This window comes from Capricornis sumatraensis, chromosome 13 (genome assembly GCF_032405125.1).
Source record: "Capricornis sumatraensis isolate serow.1 chromosome 13, serow.2, whole genome shotgun sequence".
Lineage (NCBI taxonomy): Eukaryota > Metazoa > Chordata > Mammalia > Artiodactyla > Bovidae > Capricornis > Capricornis sumatraensis.
In genome coordinates this window covers 80,790,160-80,808,169 of record NC_091081.1, presented here as the reverse complement: position 1 = coordinate 80,808,169, position 18,010 = coordinate 80,790,160, and the positions used below count along the sequence as shown (strand labels likewise).

Genomic DNA, 18,010 nt, shown 5'->3' with positions numbered 1-18,010 from the left:
CCTTGAAAGTTTATCAACTTTATGTGTGAAGACATGTTATGACCAAAGATTTAATTTGGCTGAAAGCAGAAGCCACTTCCATCTTTGTGATATTTGAGGATCTCAGGAGGTATCCCTTACGAATATCAGAGACACCCTGAAATATACAAACTACCATGCTGAAAATCTGCTCAATGCCTGTACTCAGCATCCTCATAAACATACACTCTTTCCGACAGCTTTAAAGTTCAGGTATACAATTTAAAAGTCTTTAAGGTGCAGAAAATTCTTTGAGGAAAGAGAAGATTTGTTTGGATATAACATAGCTAGCCTGTCCTCCACATGGAAGTCTAGATCCACAGTACTCTGTCATCTATAAGAAAGACGTAGGTTCTGAACTTTACTCCTACAGAACACCAGACACAAAATGCAGAATAGCTACCAGCTCAATCTGTTCTAATCCTTGCTTTGATGTAAGGTAAGAGGCAGGGGAGGGGAAATCATAGAGCAGGCAAGTTTCTATTTCTCTTGAGAGGACAAATTAATAAAAATAAAACTTAATTTCCCCCTACTCTTACCCATTCTTATTCCTCCTCAATATTTTTCCTCTTTCTAGGATTCCTTTTTTCTTTGAGAAGCTTAATATTTGGCTGCCTTCTGAAGAAATGGGTATAGTGACAGATGAAAGAGTTGTATTCATCGTATAATTCAGAATAAGGGAAAAAATCGACTGCTGTGCATTTAAGATTCTAACAACCTTGCAATTTTGTATAGTCGTTTCCCCCACCCGTTCTTTTGAAGAAATCTGCTTTTATTCTGTTAATAACTAACCGCAGTTGCAGCAGCATGGATCCGATTAGCAGTTCTTATGGTACAAAGGGGAGAGGGAAAAAAAGCTGTGAACAGGGTTGCCAATTTGTCCACCTGGGCCCCCAGGAGAAAGATTAGATGAGGCGCCTGCCTGCTCCCTTTTTTCCACTTGATCGCTGCTCTATACTGCCTGATAGAGACAGGCCTTTTGAAAGCCAAGGGACTTTCTTTCCTTTAATAACCGTTTCACTTGCTTCCATCCCCTCTTGTCACAAATTTATCATTCTGGGTCCCAATACATCAGGACAACTCTCAAGTGTAAACATAAGTAGCTATGGAAAGTACCCACACAGTGATGCTCACCTGTGTCAAGATGTTTGGCATCTACCATAGGGACCCAAAGAGGAGTCTACACAGAGAGACCCTGCAGGGAGGGGGACCATGCTTTCCAGACAGCAAGGTGGGACACATGGTCAGTCCACAGGCATTTTTGTGCTACTTCTGGATGAAAGAAGGTAGGAAAAGATATACAGTCTGGGGGTTTACTGGGATTTGAGGAAAATGGCATAGTATATATAAATTTGGGACCGACAGTAAAAATACTGGCATTGCAGGTGACATGGTTTCTACGTATTTTCTATATAGATGTATAATTAATGCATGTACTAAAATAAAATACTATTTTCTCAAAGTGTTTAAAAATTCACTGCGTTTATAATTACACTTAATAATGAGAGCTTACTGTCATGGTAAAACTTCCTTGGTATAAAACAACTTTTAATAGCAAAAGTGAAAGCACTGTAGTATGCTGAAAGAGAGGGTGGGATGATTTGGGAGAATGGCATTGAAACATGTATAATATCATATGTGAAACAAATCACCAGTCCAGGTTCGATGCAGGATACAGGATGCTTGGGGCTGGTGCACTGGGATGACCCGAAGGGATGCTACGGGGAGGGAGGTAGGAGGAGGGTTCAGGATGGGGAACACGGGTACACCCGTGGTGGATTCATGTTGATGTATGGCAAAAACAATACAATATTATAAAGTAATAAATAAATAAATAAATGATAAATGGTAAAAAAAAAAGAAAAAAGAAAAGAAACCTAAGGCTTCTGACTGAAATCTCTATGTTCTAGGCAGCACAACCAACCCTCTATTATTTTTACTTAAAGGACTAGGGTAGCCTGCGGGGTGGGGTGGGCAGTGGTGATGAGCTCAGGAGTATGCCTCTTAGGAACAAAGGATGACTAGGCTATGGGCAAAGCACCACTCTAGAGGCACCTGCAGAGGGACCTGGTGGGCGAGCCCAGGTCAGCAGAGCCTCTGATACAGGGACCAGTCCGAGAGAGCAGGATAGTAACTGCTGCAGCACAAACATGAAGGAGGACATTCTGGATCACATCCTTATGTGTTTTTTATCTACTCTTTTATTTCAGATTTTAAATAAACGTTCAGCAAGTATCCTTTTTCATGAATACGTGTTTCTTACCTACCTCTGCTTGTCACTTTCACATATCTGGAGCCTATTATTCGTGTGTTGCTGCCCTTAGCAACATTCCAGCCCTTAGCTAAAATTTCCTGTTTACCTAGCCAGTGCTGACCATCTGGGTAATGACAGAACCCTCCCAAGAGCCAATCTGTTTCTAACTGGCCATTTTCTTTGAAGATATGGTTAGTTACTAACAGATATTAATTTTAAAAAAGATGAGATAATGAAAAAAACTGGACAATACATAAGCCCAGAATGTTGCTACAGTACTTATGTGACACAATTTCTGTACATGATGGATTAGAATCAGGCAGGGTCTACATATGTAGAGGTCTGGTTTAAATTGACAGATTTTGGGACCACTATTTCAGGTTCTGTTTTTGAGAGGAAGAAAACAGAATAATCTTATCACAGTGGAATCTCTTCCCGGGGGAAGGCAAATAGAATGATCCCATAAACTGTGAATTGTGGGCTTCCCGGGTGGCACTTGTGGTAAAGAATTCGCCTGCCAAATCAGGAGACATAAGGGATGTGAACCCCTGGGTCGGAGAGATCCCCTGGAGGAGGGCATTCTTGCCCTCCAGTATTCTTGCCTGGAAAATCCCATGGACAGAGGAGACTGGCAGGCTACAGTCCATAAGGTTGCAAAGAGTCAGATACGACTGAGACAACTTAGCACATAAACTGTGAAACACAGATGCAGAAAGATGGCTTCCAGCCATAGGATGAAAGGCTATGTAAGTTACTAATTTTAGTACTTTCTTTTCTTGAATACTTGTTTATTCTAAGAGAACTGCGAACTCTTTTTAATTGGGCCAACATTTCTGGAGTGCCTTTTAGTTGTCAAGCACTGTTCTTGGCACTGAGGATAAAAAGGAAGCAATGATCACTGCCTTCAGGAGGCTCCTGGGCTAGCTAAAGGACCCTGAACAACAGGATAGACAGTAGGACTCTCTTTGGTATGGAGGGATTGGTATGATCTTGCAAAAGAAAAGACAATGGAGTTGGGTCTTGAAGGGTAAGTAGGAGTTTGCCAGTTGGTAATGGGCAGGATGGATCCAGGCAAAAGGAATTCAGTTCTGAAGGAGGAAAGATCTGACCCAAAGCCACTTTTAGTAGATCTGAAACAGGGAATACTAAGCTAGTTTACTCTGTCCACTTTCAGTAAAAAGTAACATGCAACATAAACAAACAAACAAAAAATTGGGGTTCAACTCTTAAAAATACATGTTTTTGCCTTTTTTGCAAGCAGAATTTAAATGACATGATTCTTGGATTTTGTGTGAAGTAGACTTAACGGAACAACTGTGAAAATAAGGGATTCTATTACTAACTGAATTAAGCCTGAGACTATAACAATTATTTTATCAAAAAGATTTTTTCCCATGACATTATAATTTCAATTGAATCAGAACCTAGCTATAGAAAAGTTTTTTTTTAAAAAGGTAATATGCTGCCCCATAAAAAATGAGTTATTTATCTCTGAGCTTTCTATAACCCATACATATATGACCATAACTGGGAGTACTAGTTTCCTTTTAAAACATGCCCTGCCTATTCTAAAGTCATGGGAAGTGTTAGCTGAAATGGATACAGGTGGTCTCTTTCACGTTCCACAAAATCTCACTCTGCACCGCTTCTAGAGCACCAGACTCTCCTTATTTTCCGTTCTGTCACTGGCTGTTCTTTTTCCTCTTCATGGTCTCTTACATTTTGGAGTGCCCTAGGGTCCAGTCCTCAGAATTCTTCTCTCAGTAGTTCCAACCCTGGCTACACATAATAATCATCTGGACAGCTTACCACAGAGTATTCCACTCAGACCCATTAAGCTGGCATCTGTGGGGTCCGGCCCAGGACGTTTCACATAGTCAAGAGTTGAGAACCCCTGACCTCACTCATTCCCCAGATCAGGAGCTCCCAGACGACAACTTCAGCTTCAGCTAGGAACTTGCCAGAAACACAAAGTCTCCAGCTTCACCCAAACCTACTGAGTCAGAAACTGGGTGTGGGGTCTAGCCATCTGTGCTCTCACTGGGCCTCCAAGTGACTGTGGTGCAGGATAGGTGTCCTGGGTGACAGCATCTAGATCTCTAACGACTCATAGGCTTTCTTCTCCAGCCTAGATCTCTACTCAGAATCCAGAGTCTTCGTATAACCAACTGCCTATTCAAAAGTCGCCCTCTGGATGCCATATGCTGCTGCTGCTAAGTCACTTCAGTCGTGTCCAACTCTGTGTGACCCCATAGACGGCAGCCCACCAGGCTCCCCCATCCCTGGGATTCTCCAGGCAAGAACACTGGAGTGGGTTGCCATTTCCTTCTCCAGTGCATGAAAGTGAAAAGTGAAAGTGAAGTCGCTCAGTTGTGCCCGATTCTTCGCGACCCCATGGACTGCAGCCTACCAGGCTCCTCCGTCCATGGGATTTTCCAGGCAGGTGTTCTGGAGTGGGGTGCCAGTGCCTTCTCCCCCGGATGCCATACAGGCTTCTCAAATGCTACATCTTCAAAACCAAACTCCAGATTTCTCTTTCAAAAACTTACTCCTTCTTTTGTCTTCCACTGGACAGAACCACTGTTTACCACCAATCTCTCAGGCCAAAAACATCCTGTCCCCACTACTGCTACCCACACATCTAGCCATGACCAAACCCCCCACCCTCCCCTTGGCTACTGCAACAACCCCCTAACGAGTCTCACTGTTTCTGCCCTGCCCCCTCTATAGTCCACTCAGCAGCCACAATGATCCTTTTACAGTCTGCCCTGGATCATGCCATTCTCTGCCTTCTCCACCATCACACTTAAATTCCTCAATTCCAATCATAACCTACAAAACCCTACAGAAGCTGGTCTTGGGTTGCCCTCTAATCTAACCACCTATTATTCTGTTCCATCTCCCTTCCCCACTATGCTTCAGCCCCAAAGATTTCCTTCTGGGTCCCCTGCCCAGAACTCAAACACACCCCTGTTTAGGGCCTTCGTACTCGTTCTTTGCTCTACCTGGATACCTCACTCCTAGACTTGCTTTTGACCTTCGTTCACTGAGCCTCTTGTTCGAATATTAATTTCTTAGAGATACCGTCCCTAATTATTGCCATCTAAAGAAGCAATCTGAAATAGAACTGCCATACGACCCAGCAATCCCACTGCTGGGCATACACACCAAGGAAACCAGAATTGAAAGTGACACGCGCACTCCAATGTTCATCACACCACTGTTTATAATTAGCCAGAACATGGAAGCAACCTATATGTCCATCAGCAGATGAATGGATAAAAAAGCTGTGGTACATATACACAATGGAGTATTACTCAGCCATTAAAAAGAATACATTTGAATCAGTTCTAATGAGGTAGATGAAACTGGAGCCGATTATACAGAGTGAAGTAAGTCAGAAAGAAAAACACCAATACAGTATACTAACGCATATATATGGGATTTAGAAAGACAGTAACGATAACCCTGTATGTGAGATAGCAAAAGAGACACAGATATATAGAACAGTCTTTTGGACTCTGTGGGAGAGGGAGAGGGTGGGATGATTTGGAAGAATGGCACTGAAACATGTATATCATATGTGAAACGAATCGCCAGTCCAGGCTCGATGCATGATACAGGATGCTTGGGGCTGATGCACTGGGATGACCCAGAGGGATGGTATGGGGAGGGAGGTGGGAGGGGGGTTCAGGATAAGGAACACCCGTGTACACCCATGGCGGATTCATGTTGATGTATGGCAAAACCAATACAATACTGTAAAGTAATTAGCCTCCAATTAAAATAAATTTATATTAAAAAAAATAAGCAATCTGATTCCCTCCCCCCAACAATAAGCTATTTACTATTTGCATATTTCCTGTCTTTCTTATTAGAATTTAAGTTTCATGAGGACAGGTCCCTTTGCAATTTATATTCAGTTTTATTTCTTTAATTCTAGAAACATGCCCACAGCATAAGATCCATTGAGCACTTTGCTGAATTAATGACTAAAAGAAGAAAATGAGCAGTTGGGCTAGTGGGCTTTCCTCAGGACATCATCTAATTCTCCCAACAGCAAAAGTGCAACATGCTACAAAAAAAAAAAAAATCAGTGAATTAATACGTTTGGCATCCTCAGCAAGGTCACATTCTTGGCATTCAGCTATACGCATTTAACGTAGTTTGCAAGTACAAACTCTTATGTCACTTTCTGTTTGGAAAAGAGAGTATCAACATTAACAATCTCTGGTTATATCATTTATAAACACGCAGATGTGGATTATTAAAGATTAATGCATTTTAGGACTGGTGTCGGCATTCCGTTTATCTCTTGCCGAAACCAATTCTGTTCTTCATTAGTCAATGACAACCCATATCACCCTGCTATGGAAGAGAAATCAAAGGTGTAAGTGTGAATTGAGAGTAAGTGATGAAACTGATTAGTAAGAGACTTAACGGCTATAATCAATCAACACATCATAATAATCTTGGCTCCAGGGTTATCAGAAGATAGGGAAATAAACATGACACTCCATGTAAAACAGTTTTGTTCCTCTCACAACTACCATTTTTTCCCTTTAGAAAGTAGAGTAACACATAAAAAGTTAGTGGAAACAAATTCAGAAACATCTTGACTGGAAGAACTATTCACTTTATCACCATTTTCCAAAATGTAGTAAAGTGATTTTTGAAACTTGTACTTTTAGGCTAAAATTAGTTCCTAAAAGCTTTTGTGCCCCTCCCTTCTGATTCCTCATTCCCAGTGAGGAAGAGAGTACAACAGGTCGATGCCAATAGTGTTAACACTGGCAGTGCACTGCTGGTTCAAGAAGCAACAGCAGTCAGTCAGTTAAGCACAGGATGAGAGCAATATCAGTCTACTGAGCTCAAGAAATGAAAATAAACGGCAAACAAGGCTTTGAAGTGCTTCTTCAGGGAATAAAGTAAAAAAATAAAATAAAAAATAGGGGAGAAGTGGGAGTGGACTGCTGGATCTAGTACGTCAGCACTTTCATCACCACTGAGCTTACAGAGCTGGATGAGGCACAAAACAGCACCCTGGTGACACAAGCTTTCCTGTATTTTCATATGCGGAAGATCAAAGAAAGGAAATGGAAAATGAGAGGAGAATTTAAACTGAACTGCATGACTTAATTTTAACTAAGAGGGGGGAGCAAAACCAAGTGGGACTGTGTATTTTGAGAAAATCCCACTGTTCTCATTTCTGAATGTGAGAGGAGGATAAAAGGCTTACTTTGAAATTTGTTCAGATAGAAGAACTGGAACGATTTCTGCTTTTGGAAAGGAGGAGAAAAAACTCATTACCCAATGATCAGAACACCTGACTTGGGTCAGGAGAGACCTCTAAAGGGCAGAGTAGCTAAGAACGCTAGAGCAGCTGATTTCAATGCAAGGACCTGGCTGCAGGTCAGCAACAGGGAACCTGCCCTTTAGAAACAGCGGGAGACCTAGGTACAGCCAGGATCCTGGCTGCATTCTAAGTTAGTATCTTAAAGGGGGAGGCTCTAATAACCAGTAACCATGCCACTGCAGCTCTCTAAAAGACAAAATACATTGTTGCTTTCTTAAGCACTGCTAAACATAATTTGGAAAGGATCTGAAATTACTGTTTTGTATAACACAAATATTTTACTTTGTAAGGGAAAAAAATACTGGCTGAAGTTCTCTTTGGTTTGTAGAATTGCTGAATCGATGTTTTCTGGGCTGCCACAGATTAAAAAAACGGATATATCAATGGCATTTTGTGTTAAAAAAATTTTTTTTTTCCTCTGCACAGCTTGCCAATAAGCAGCATGCATCTTGCCTCAACAAGCTGTTGCAGGATTTCCACTTCACGAGAAGCCAAAAGGGAACACTTGTTTCAAAATAAGATTACCAGGTAGGGTGACTGTGGAGACTTTCAATAAAAATTTTTAGTGATTCTAATGTTATCATGAAAGGAAACTGGTTTAGAAGCACTTATAGAAATTAACTTATAACTTTACCCTGAGTTTTATTAAACAAGGATAAATTAAAAAGTAGAAAAATTACTTATTTAGAATGGGTTGGGCTTGAGCCCTAAGAGTTCTAAAAATCCAAGGGGAATGGATTAAAAAAGAGAGACACTGATTTGCATCCTCCGGTGTTCATTTCATAGGTACTAATCTTGACAAATTAGACCAGGAACTATCATTTCCTCTCACTAAAATCCTTCCTGTTCACTCCAGCCTATGACTAACTCCTAACTGCAATTCATTTTTCTCTTTCCCATTATAGCATCCTTCCAGAATCTGGTTGTCTGAATGTCAAATTAAGCAAGAAAATTAGTTTTTTTTAAACCAGAATATCTTCTTGTTTGTATCTGCAACTATATCAGCTCCTACAGAAATCTACTTAGCTCTCATTTTGAAGCAGAGAGTAAAGCAGGTGAACACTTATACAGAAGAACTCTAAATATACCTTAAAGCTGCCCAAAGAGTTATCTTCCATGTTTAATCTACTATGTGCCACCTTCTTCAGAATTCATTCTTTCAGCGTCTGAGATTTTCCTGAGGGGCACAAATTCATTATTGTAGCTGGTACGCTAGATGCATCGCTCACCATCCGGGAACTGACATAATAAAGCTTCAAAGAATCAGGCTTAACCATAAAGTAACTGGTGCTTTATGAGAGCGGAAGGGCGATCTCTGGCAAAGCCATTTCTGCAGGCTCTTAAAATCCGTGATCCTTTTCAAAGGACAGCCACTTATTTGGCAGGTATGAGTCTCTGTAAGGAAAGAGGGACAGAGCGGCTATGCCCGGGGAGGCGCCTGTGCAGAGAAGCTCAGGAGGGAAAGGCTCCAGCTGCTTGCAAAGGCAGGAAACCGGACGGGGGGCGGGGGTGGGGTGGTGCGCCACAAATGGAAAAAGATCAGAGCAAGCTTGAGAGACTGCTGAAAGACGACTCTCCCCTTGCCCTCCTTCCTCCTTTCCAGCCGCTCAGCACTGAGGATACTCTGACCCACGGCCTCATGCTCTCTTCCGGCCAGTAGTCAATCTGGGGAAGGACGAGGTGGGAGGTGAGACACGGCAAAGAGCAAAGCACATACAACTTAAAGGGAGGGGGTTTCACATTCACATTTGATGAAATTTTATTTTGTTTCTGTCTATGACAGCTAGGAAAATGTTGACTTTGATTGGTCTTCTCATAACAAACACCTAATACTATGCCAGAAGACGAATGGTTTGAAACAAATGTCTCTTCATCAAGACATAAATGAGAATACCTACTTCTCTATCTTTGGTCCTAGTTTATTATTGCCAATAGCCCTCTGCTGTCAGAACAAAGTGATTAACTCTACCTAAAACTGGATTTGGTACAAACACTTGAAAAAAAAAGTGGGGAGGGGGCAGGAAATATGTTCAGGAATTTACAGATTTTATCCTTAGATCTTTAATAATAAAACCAATGAACTGTCCTCAACAGTCTGAACATTTAAAGTTTCTATAGACAAAAATGTCTATCAAGCTATGAACAGTTAATATCTGCCTGCCTATCATCGTACCCTACTGATGTTCACCGTTCTTAATATTTAAACACTGTTGCTGCTTACAGCACATGAAGAAAAAAGCTGACAAAAGCCTTTGTCCAATAAAATAAAAATTAAAAAGTTCGGCTTATTTACATTTTTGCTTTGTTAGTAAACTGTAATGGTTGGCTCTGGAGGCAAGACAAGTGAAATTAACATTCACTAAATCTTTTGGCAACAGCAATGCATTCTGATGCTGTGCTGCGTCAGCTTCCACTACGTGTTAGGACGAATTAGGCCTGGTGTAAGACCTACACAATACACTGTGTTAGGACGAATTAGGCCCAGTGTAAGAACTACACAATACATTCAAGACCCAACTGTTTATACTCCTTAAATCAAGGTACATAACTTGATTCCTGGCTGTAACCCAGGAAGCAATGCAATGGGATCATTTATTAGAAGGAAAACAAAATGTTTACTATCATACATTTCAGAATCAACTGCACCCTACATTGTAGATTTACTTTATTTAAATGTGTACATACACACACACTAACAATTAGAAAGATAGGGAGATTTCTTTTTGTAAATATAAAAACATCAACCAGAAGAGGAATGAGAAATGAAACACTAAGTAAAAACCTAGAAAATGTATAACAGCACTGAGGGAACATATAACATATACATTCCCATTTTCAAATGCTTGTTTAGATTAGACCACCAAGCTGAATCCTTTCCCCCCTAACCATAGACAGCTGTGATGCTGGAGCCCAGTAATGTGCAGACAAAGGGAGAGAATCCATGTGGCTACTCATCACAGAAAATCTCCATCCTGCTTTTCAAAAGAACGCAGGAAGGAAAAGCCCCACTGAGTTAGGGATGTGCCAGGGCCGATGTCGTGCCAGCACATCACAGTACTTGTTCCCATGACACTCACAATGTTCGCAAGGCAGCATGACAGGAGGGCGAATGTGCAGTGGATGGAGAAACGGTTTCACAGGCAAGAAACAGAGTCAGCCATTCGGGGTGCTTTCCTGGGCTTTTGTTTATTCACCTCTGTGATACTTATCATTAGCTGTCGATTTCATTTACCAGAGCAGAGATGGAGAAAAATGACTGCTCTTCTTCAACAAACCCAGGGAGAGCCACGCTGGGAAGACTCTTCCCATAACATTCTGGCTTTACCTCACCCCAGCTATCAGATACACAACAGCTGTGCATTTTAACAATGACTTGCTGGAGAGACAATGATTGAAAGAGCCAATCTGTGACACATGGAGAGGAGGCAGCAAGATACAGCAGGAGTTAATGGGAGAGAAGTAGGGTCAGGGAAAACCAGTCAGTGCTGGGAATGGGAAGAAGGGTGAGGGAGAAAAGAAAGCAAAAGGCTACAGACAGAAAAATACAGGGAAATTCCAAACAGATGTTTTCAAAAAGCAATCTGAGGATCATGCCCAGGGTGAGAAACCATGTGATTTCTGTCGGACATTTTTGTTTCATTGGTTCAGACTCAGAAGCAAATGTAGACAGACTAGAAATTACTTAGAATCTAGAGTGTATGTGTGTGTGCTCAGTCTCTCAGTTGTGTCCGGCTCTTTGCAACCCCAAGGACTGCAGCTCTCCAGGCTCCTCGGTCCATGAAATTTTCCAAGCAAGAATACTGGAGTGGGTTGCCATTTCCTACTCCAGGGGATCTTTCTGACCCAGGGATTGAACCCATGTCTCTTGAGTCTCCTGCACTGGCAGGTGGATTCTTCACTACCAGCGCCACCTGAGAAGCCTTAGAAGCTAAGGTACAGACCAACAAAACTTAACATCTGGTCTAGAGATGGGAAAAGGAGGGGAGACTACTAAATCAGCTCTGAAGGGCTCGTTTATTCTCTAAGGAAGCATGCCTGCATTTAGTTAAATATAAACCCCAAATAATCAACTTTATATCATCTCTAAAGTGTGGTTTTATTACTTATGACATAGTTCAAAAAAGTGTATTTAAAAAAAATTTAAAAGAAGGGCAGACAGGCTAAAGGGAGGGGAAGACCACGTTCTCCCCTCCCAATAAAATATGGCATGATTTTTAACAAATCCCCATAAAATAACACCACATAAAGTTTTCTGATGAGCATCTGTTAAAAATGCATGTTTGAATGTCCCTGGGCATGGCTACGGAACAGAGTAGAGAAACAGGTGACATGTGGACTCAGGCGTCGAGGATGACTATCAAGAGGCCAGGATGAGAGTGTTGACAGCTCTGGGGCCCCTCTGTGTGAATCGCAAAAGGGCGCCCTTTCTCCCTGGAGGGCTGCTGTATTTCACTCCACTTATTCCTCTGGTCCACATCCCTGGACCAACAAGCAACTTGCTCAAGTGAGTATGGCAGCTCTGGCTAGGAACAGGGAGAGGGTGGGACTGATATTGTCTAAATATATACAAAAAGTGTGAGAAATAACCCAGGATTCTGATCTGCTCATCTATTGGTAAATTTTATGCTCGACTGCCTGCCCATCACATCACACAGAAATCGATTTGCCAACAATCTGAGTGAAGCAAGGGTTTTAAAAAAATGCTTGTCTTCTGTCTCCTCTTAACTTTCTCAGACTCAACCTCTCAGAAGAGCAATCACTGACCTACCTGTTTTTTTTTTTTTTTTTTTCAAGTTAGGAGAAAAATGGATTGAACTTTGTGAAAATACATTATGCTTTCATGGCTAGTTCTAGTGGTCCTACTGAATAATAGTAAACTCAGCAAGTCATCACTGGGAACTTTATATACATGTTCTCTGAACGGTACAAGAAAACCACTGGTGTAAGATTCAGACTTGTAGCCCAAACCCCCTGAGTTACTCTGGAGAGTAATGATCATGGACAAGTCTCTATACTCATTTTGAATAACAACAATAACCATAATCACAACAGTAACTGTAATCACAACAACAATTAACATCCACTGAATGCTTACTGCAAGCTTGCTTTATATACATTAACACATTTCATCTTCATAGTAACCCTGTGAGATGTGGTTATTATCTTTATAGACACAGAAACTGAGGCACAAGGAGGCCTAGCAGCTTGCCAAGTGGCAATAAGACGAGGAGGGGGGATCAGATGATTAAGAAAGTTTCTTCAGCTCAAATGTTACTTATAATTCCATCTGAGAAAAAGGTAAAGTGAAAGTGAAAGTGAAGTCACTCAGTGGTGTCTGACTCTTTGCGACCCCATCGACTGTAAGCCCAGGCTCCTCCGGCCATGGAGATTCTCCAGGCAAGAATACTGGAGTGGGTTGCCATTTCCTTCTCCAGGAGAGAAAGGTAAATAGATGCCAAAACTGCTTGCCAGATTTTGTAAGTGGTTATTCCTCTTACAATGACACTAATATTAAAGAAATGTTCTATTTTCCATGTTTTACATGATTTTATTACTATACAGCTTCACACTCAGCAAAGATAATTCTGGATTTACCTGGATATCATGCCTCTGAAAACAAGTGGAACTTTTGCTGTGTAATTTCATCCCTGTACTAAATTTCACTGAATAATTTTACCGAGCATCATGCAGAGTAATACAGGCTGCACTATGACGAAATGAAATGAAGGCCCTGGCCCTGAGCAGTTAGAATTTCTGGCACAAGTTTACAAAACAAATAGCCTTAAACATAGTTTCCAAGAAAGCTGAAAGTTTTCTATTGAAAACCCACTTTCCAAGAAGTTAACAGAGAAAAATCACATTCAGCTCCTCCCCTGAAGGTCCTGTGAAGGACAGGCCTCATAAAGCAAAAGGAGAAGATGGTGGCAGAGAATGAGGTGGTTGGATGGCATCACTGACTCAATGGATATGAATTTGAGCAAACTCCTGGAGATAGTGGAGGACAGGGTAGCCTGGCGTGCTGCAGTCCATGGGGTCGCAAAAAGTCAGACACAACTTAGCAACTGAACAATAAATAATAGGTCATCAGAATCATAATTCACTGAACAACTTTATCCTATGGAAAACACAACTGAGTAGCAGACTCAGGACTTCCCTGGTGGCTCAGGCGGTAAAGCATCTGTCTAACAATGTGGGAGACCGGGGTTCGATCCCTGGGTCGGGAAGATCCTCTGGAGAAGGAAATGGCAACCCACTCCGGTACTATTGCCTGGAAAGTCCCATGGACAGAGGAGCTTGGTAAGCTACAGTCCATGGGGTCGCAAAGAGTTGGACATGACTGAGCGACTTCACTTTCCACTATAACGTGCTCTCATGCCCTCCAAATTAAATCCTTTTGTTGGGTTTGTGTTCCATACAGCATCAAAATCCAAACAGTGAAATAAAACTTTCAAAATCCACAACTAGAATGCTAAATATATGTATGAAAACCATCAGATTGTGAACTACTCATATTAGGGATTTTAAATGAAAAACTAAAATATTTTTATATCTCAGAAAAGTTTTCATTTAGTTTACTAAGAAAATCTTTTTGATGCAATTCAGAAAAATGGGGTCGGTTCATTGACAAATACAGTATTTTACATATAACTTTCCAATGTTTAGGTAGGTAAGACCTCAGAAACCAGCTCAATACCAAAAATTGTCTAAGGAATTCTGGAATACAAAGTATTCATAGCTTTAAAAACATTAAAAGCAGGTAAATCCAGGTTTTATTATTAAAACAACCATTATAAGGACAAGCAAATATTTCTGAAAGAAAATTAAGATGCCTTCAATAAAATATATTAAAATTATATGTAATTCAAAATATGGATATTGGGAATATAACATTTAGTCAAAAAAGCTAAGTGGAAAAGAGCCACATATAGTATTACATATTTAGCTATACTTCATGATTTGCCCAGAATCTTCCTGGTTTATATGTGTTCTATTGCAATTATTATTAGCAACCCTTATAGGCTCAAGTCCCTCAACCTGGCTGATGAATTATATAGTCATTTTTAATATAATTCATTTCTATAAAACTCAAAACTAAATAAAAATAACAATATATCCTTCATTTATACTCTTTTAGAACCCAAAATAATCCAGAAAGAATGATTTAAAATACATTCAGAGGATATCTGAGGCAGAGGAGAGGTATAGAGCTGAAGACAGGAAGGAACACACAGGTAAAAACAGCAACTCCAGCTCTTATTTTGGATGGTGAGCCATGAGTACTCATTTGATAGTTGTTTCATAATTAGCATTTTTCATATGTTCTTATATGTTTATATACATACATAAACCATTTATTTAAAATATATAAAGGGCAAAATAATAAGATGGGATAAAAATTACTATCCATGTTTTTAAGATAATAGAATAAACTATCATAAAAGTTATCAGCAATTCAATAGTAATTCTGACAGATGAGTAAAAAGTATTTTCTGGCAGCCACCTGCATCATGCTAGCAAAAGTTACACAGAAAAAAAATTACATCTATTTGACGGATAAAGGAAAGCTGGTTACTTGGTGGGTTTGAATGAAAGATGGTTGATATAAGAAAGAAAGCTGGAATAGGATGGGGCAACTGACAAATAAATAACCCCAAGTATATGATAAAGGAAGCAAAAGATTTATAAGACTACGAGTATGGAAAGAGCTGATGCAAGAGGTTAACTGGAACATGAACTTCTATCAAAACTAAAAGATAAGAGTTTGTATAAATAACAAGGCCGTGAACGTATGCTGGCAAATTAAGACAGTGATAAGCATGAACATTAAAAATACTGTAGAAAATAACTTCCACAGTAATCTCACTTTATCAACAGAGGATCTTATTTAACAAAAGCCCTATGAAACATATCCTAAGAGAATAAGTAATTTTTTGGTGTAAGTTAAGGTAAATGTGCAAACTGAAAGTAACGGGTGATTTTACTAATTCAGTGTTTATATTCATTAGTTGAGTATACTTAGGAACTAGGATGCTTGTATGCTTTGGTGATAATTCACAGTTATACTCCAAAAACATAATAATAATGGTATGTATGTTTTTATTGATGAAAACTAGGTCTATATTTATTACAGAGTAAAATAGTAATTATTAAGAAATGAATACCTGGAATACTGGCAGGAGAAATTGGGCCAGATCGTGACTGGTTGCTTCCTACAGGAGAGCCGACAGGAGAAGGCGATGGGCCCCCAGGGATGCTGGAGAGATGGGGAGATGCGTGTGGAGAGAAAGGTGACTGAGCTGGGTTGCTCTGATCTCCTTGGCTGCTCGTGGACCCAGATGCACTGACTGCTGAGCTCAAAGTTGCTTCCGTTCCCGTGGGGAGGTCATCAATGGAGCCAGACAGGTCCTAAGGAGGAAAGAAATAGCATGCATTGATGGAGTAACACATATTTGGACAAATACCTACTCAAAACACTATTTGAAAATCTTAACCCTAAACTTTCAGAATTTTTCTAGAGAACACCCCAAATTCAGAGCATGGCCACTTGTTATTAGAAGACTTTAATGAGGTCTCTTATAAGTTAAATCCATAGGATCTAGTCTGTCACTAAAAAGTTAAGTTTGTACCTCTTTCATTGAACTGTCCTACAGCTTTCCTTTAAGCTGTCAGCACCTAGTCCAACAAACCCGCCAAAGACTCACAGGAAAAGCATGCTAGGTGGTGATGTACCATCTAAATGGAATGCCTGATTCATACATGATCATTTCAGCAAACTAAAAACTAAAGGCTTTGGATCCTCCCACTTAAAGATCAATAAGGGCTATCTGAATTTCAAAATATGATCTTCTAATTTAATAGCAATCCAAACTATAACCAAACCTTGTAGGGAGAAATTCTGATATTTTAGGTAATTCAAAAATTCTCTTATAAATAGAAGAGTGATGTGTATTTTTATCTGATATGATGAAAATAAATCCCTTTGAAGTTATGTTGGCAGAAATGAGTCCTAATGTTATAACTTACTACCTTTTTTTAAAACAGTCATTTGTTTATTAACTCTAGAAAAACAAGAGGTACCATACCAGAAGGAAGTGCAACCAAAGTATATTATTTGGCCTAGCAGTGAACACTGAGTATTGGTATAGTATATGTTTGTATTTGTTGTTGTTTAGTCGCTAAGTTGTGTCCGACTCTTTTGCGACCCCATGGACTGTTCTGTCCATGAGATTTCCCAGGCAAGAATACTGGAGTGGGATGCCATTTCCTTCTCCAATCACTTACTTTTTGTAACAGTTTTAAGCTAAACAAACAATCTTTAAGGTCCTGTAATTTTACCATAATACCCTCTAAGGCAGATATTAAAACTCCCATTTGACAGACATAGAAAACAAAGGTCAGAGAGTCAATGTTACTGTTACCAGCTACAACGCTGAGGACAGACAGCACCTGCCAAAGATCATGACAGGAGGAGAGAAGAGAAATGAGAAAATTGTCCTCTGAACCCTTATCAGAGTGAGAGGACAGACAGAACCTCACGGCTGGGCACAGAGGTCCCAAATGGGACTCCCACCAACAGGAGCTCTGTACACCAGTACAGGCCTGTGGCAGTGGTGAGGATTCCATATTACTGACTCTGCAAACTCAGATGAGACCTGGAACTAGGTGCTGAATGAGTCCTAAAGGCTGAGAAGCAGGATAAAAGAAATTTGTCTTGATAATTTAGGACTGCAGAATGGGATCAGAAATACTAGGTTATGGTATTGTCTGTAAAGCAGATTCAACCCTAATTGACATCTTCCACTCACGCAATTTTATTGTTTAATTTTACCTCACTGCTTACCACTGGGACTGCTAAAACTAGGGCTCTGGAAACTGATGGAGGAAGATGCTTAGGACCTGAAGAATGAATGTAGATCAGGCAGTGCAAAGGGGGCCACTAAAGCAGAGCTGGTTAGAGCTCTTCAGGGTACCCCAAAATGTCACAACACAAACTCAGGATGAGGAGCCAAGACTCCTGGAAAGTTTATCTATTAACCATATATTATACAATTAACTTTTCTCTTTTTAACAGCAAAATTGCCAATGACTAAAAACATTCTAAAGAATAGCTGATGAGATGAGAACCTCACAAAAAGATGATTATAGAAAAGCAAAATTTTCTTCTGCTAAGAATAACATCTAAGTAAAACACAGTAATCTTCAATGTCATATAACTGAGTATATGAGTGAGAAACCTAACAGTAGCAAGTGATTGAAAATATCACCCCTAGAAAAAGTATCATCAAAGCTCCAAAATAAAATGGGACAAACTGAATCATGTTTTCAGAATTCAGAGAAAAAATATATTAATATAAATATCTCTACTTAAGGCACACGAAATG

The 18,010-nt window shown here is 40.2% G+C and overlaps 1 protein-coding gene across 1 annotated transcript in view; it reads right to left on the bottom strand.

The window, feature by feature from the left end:
- Positions 1 to 18,010, bottom strand: part of ARID1B (AT-rich interaction domain 1B) — a 419,926-nt gene that overhangs the window by 107,381 nt on the left and 294,535 nt on the right. The window contains exon 5 of the mRNA XM_068984869.1: positions 15,791 to 16,034. Within this exon, the coding sequence (XP_068840970.1) occupies positions 15,791 to 16,034 (244 nt within the window). The remainder of the gene's footprint in view (positions 1 to 15,790; positions 16,035 to 18,010) is intronic.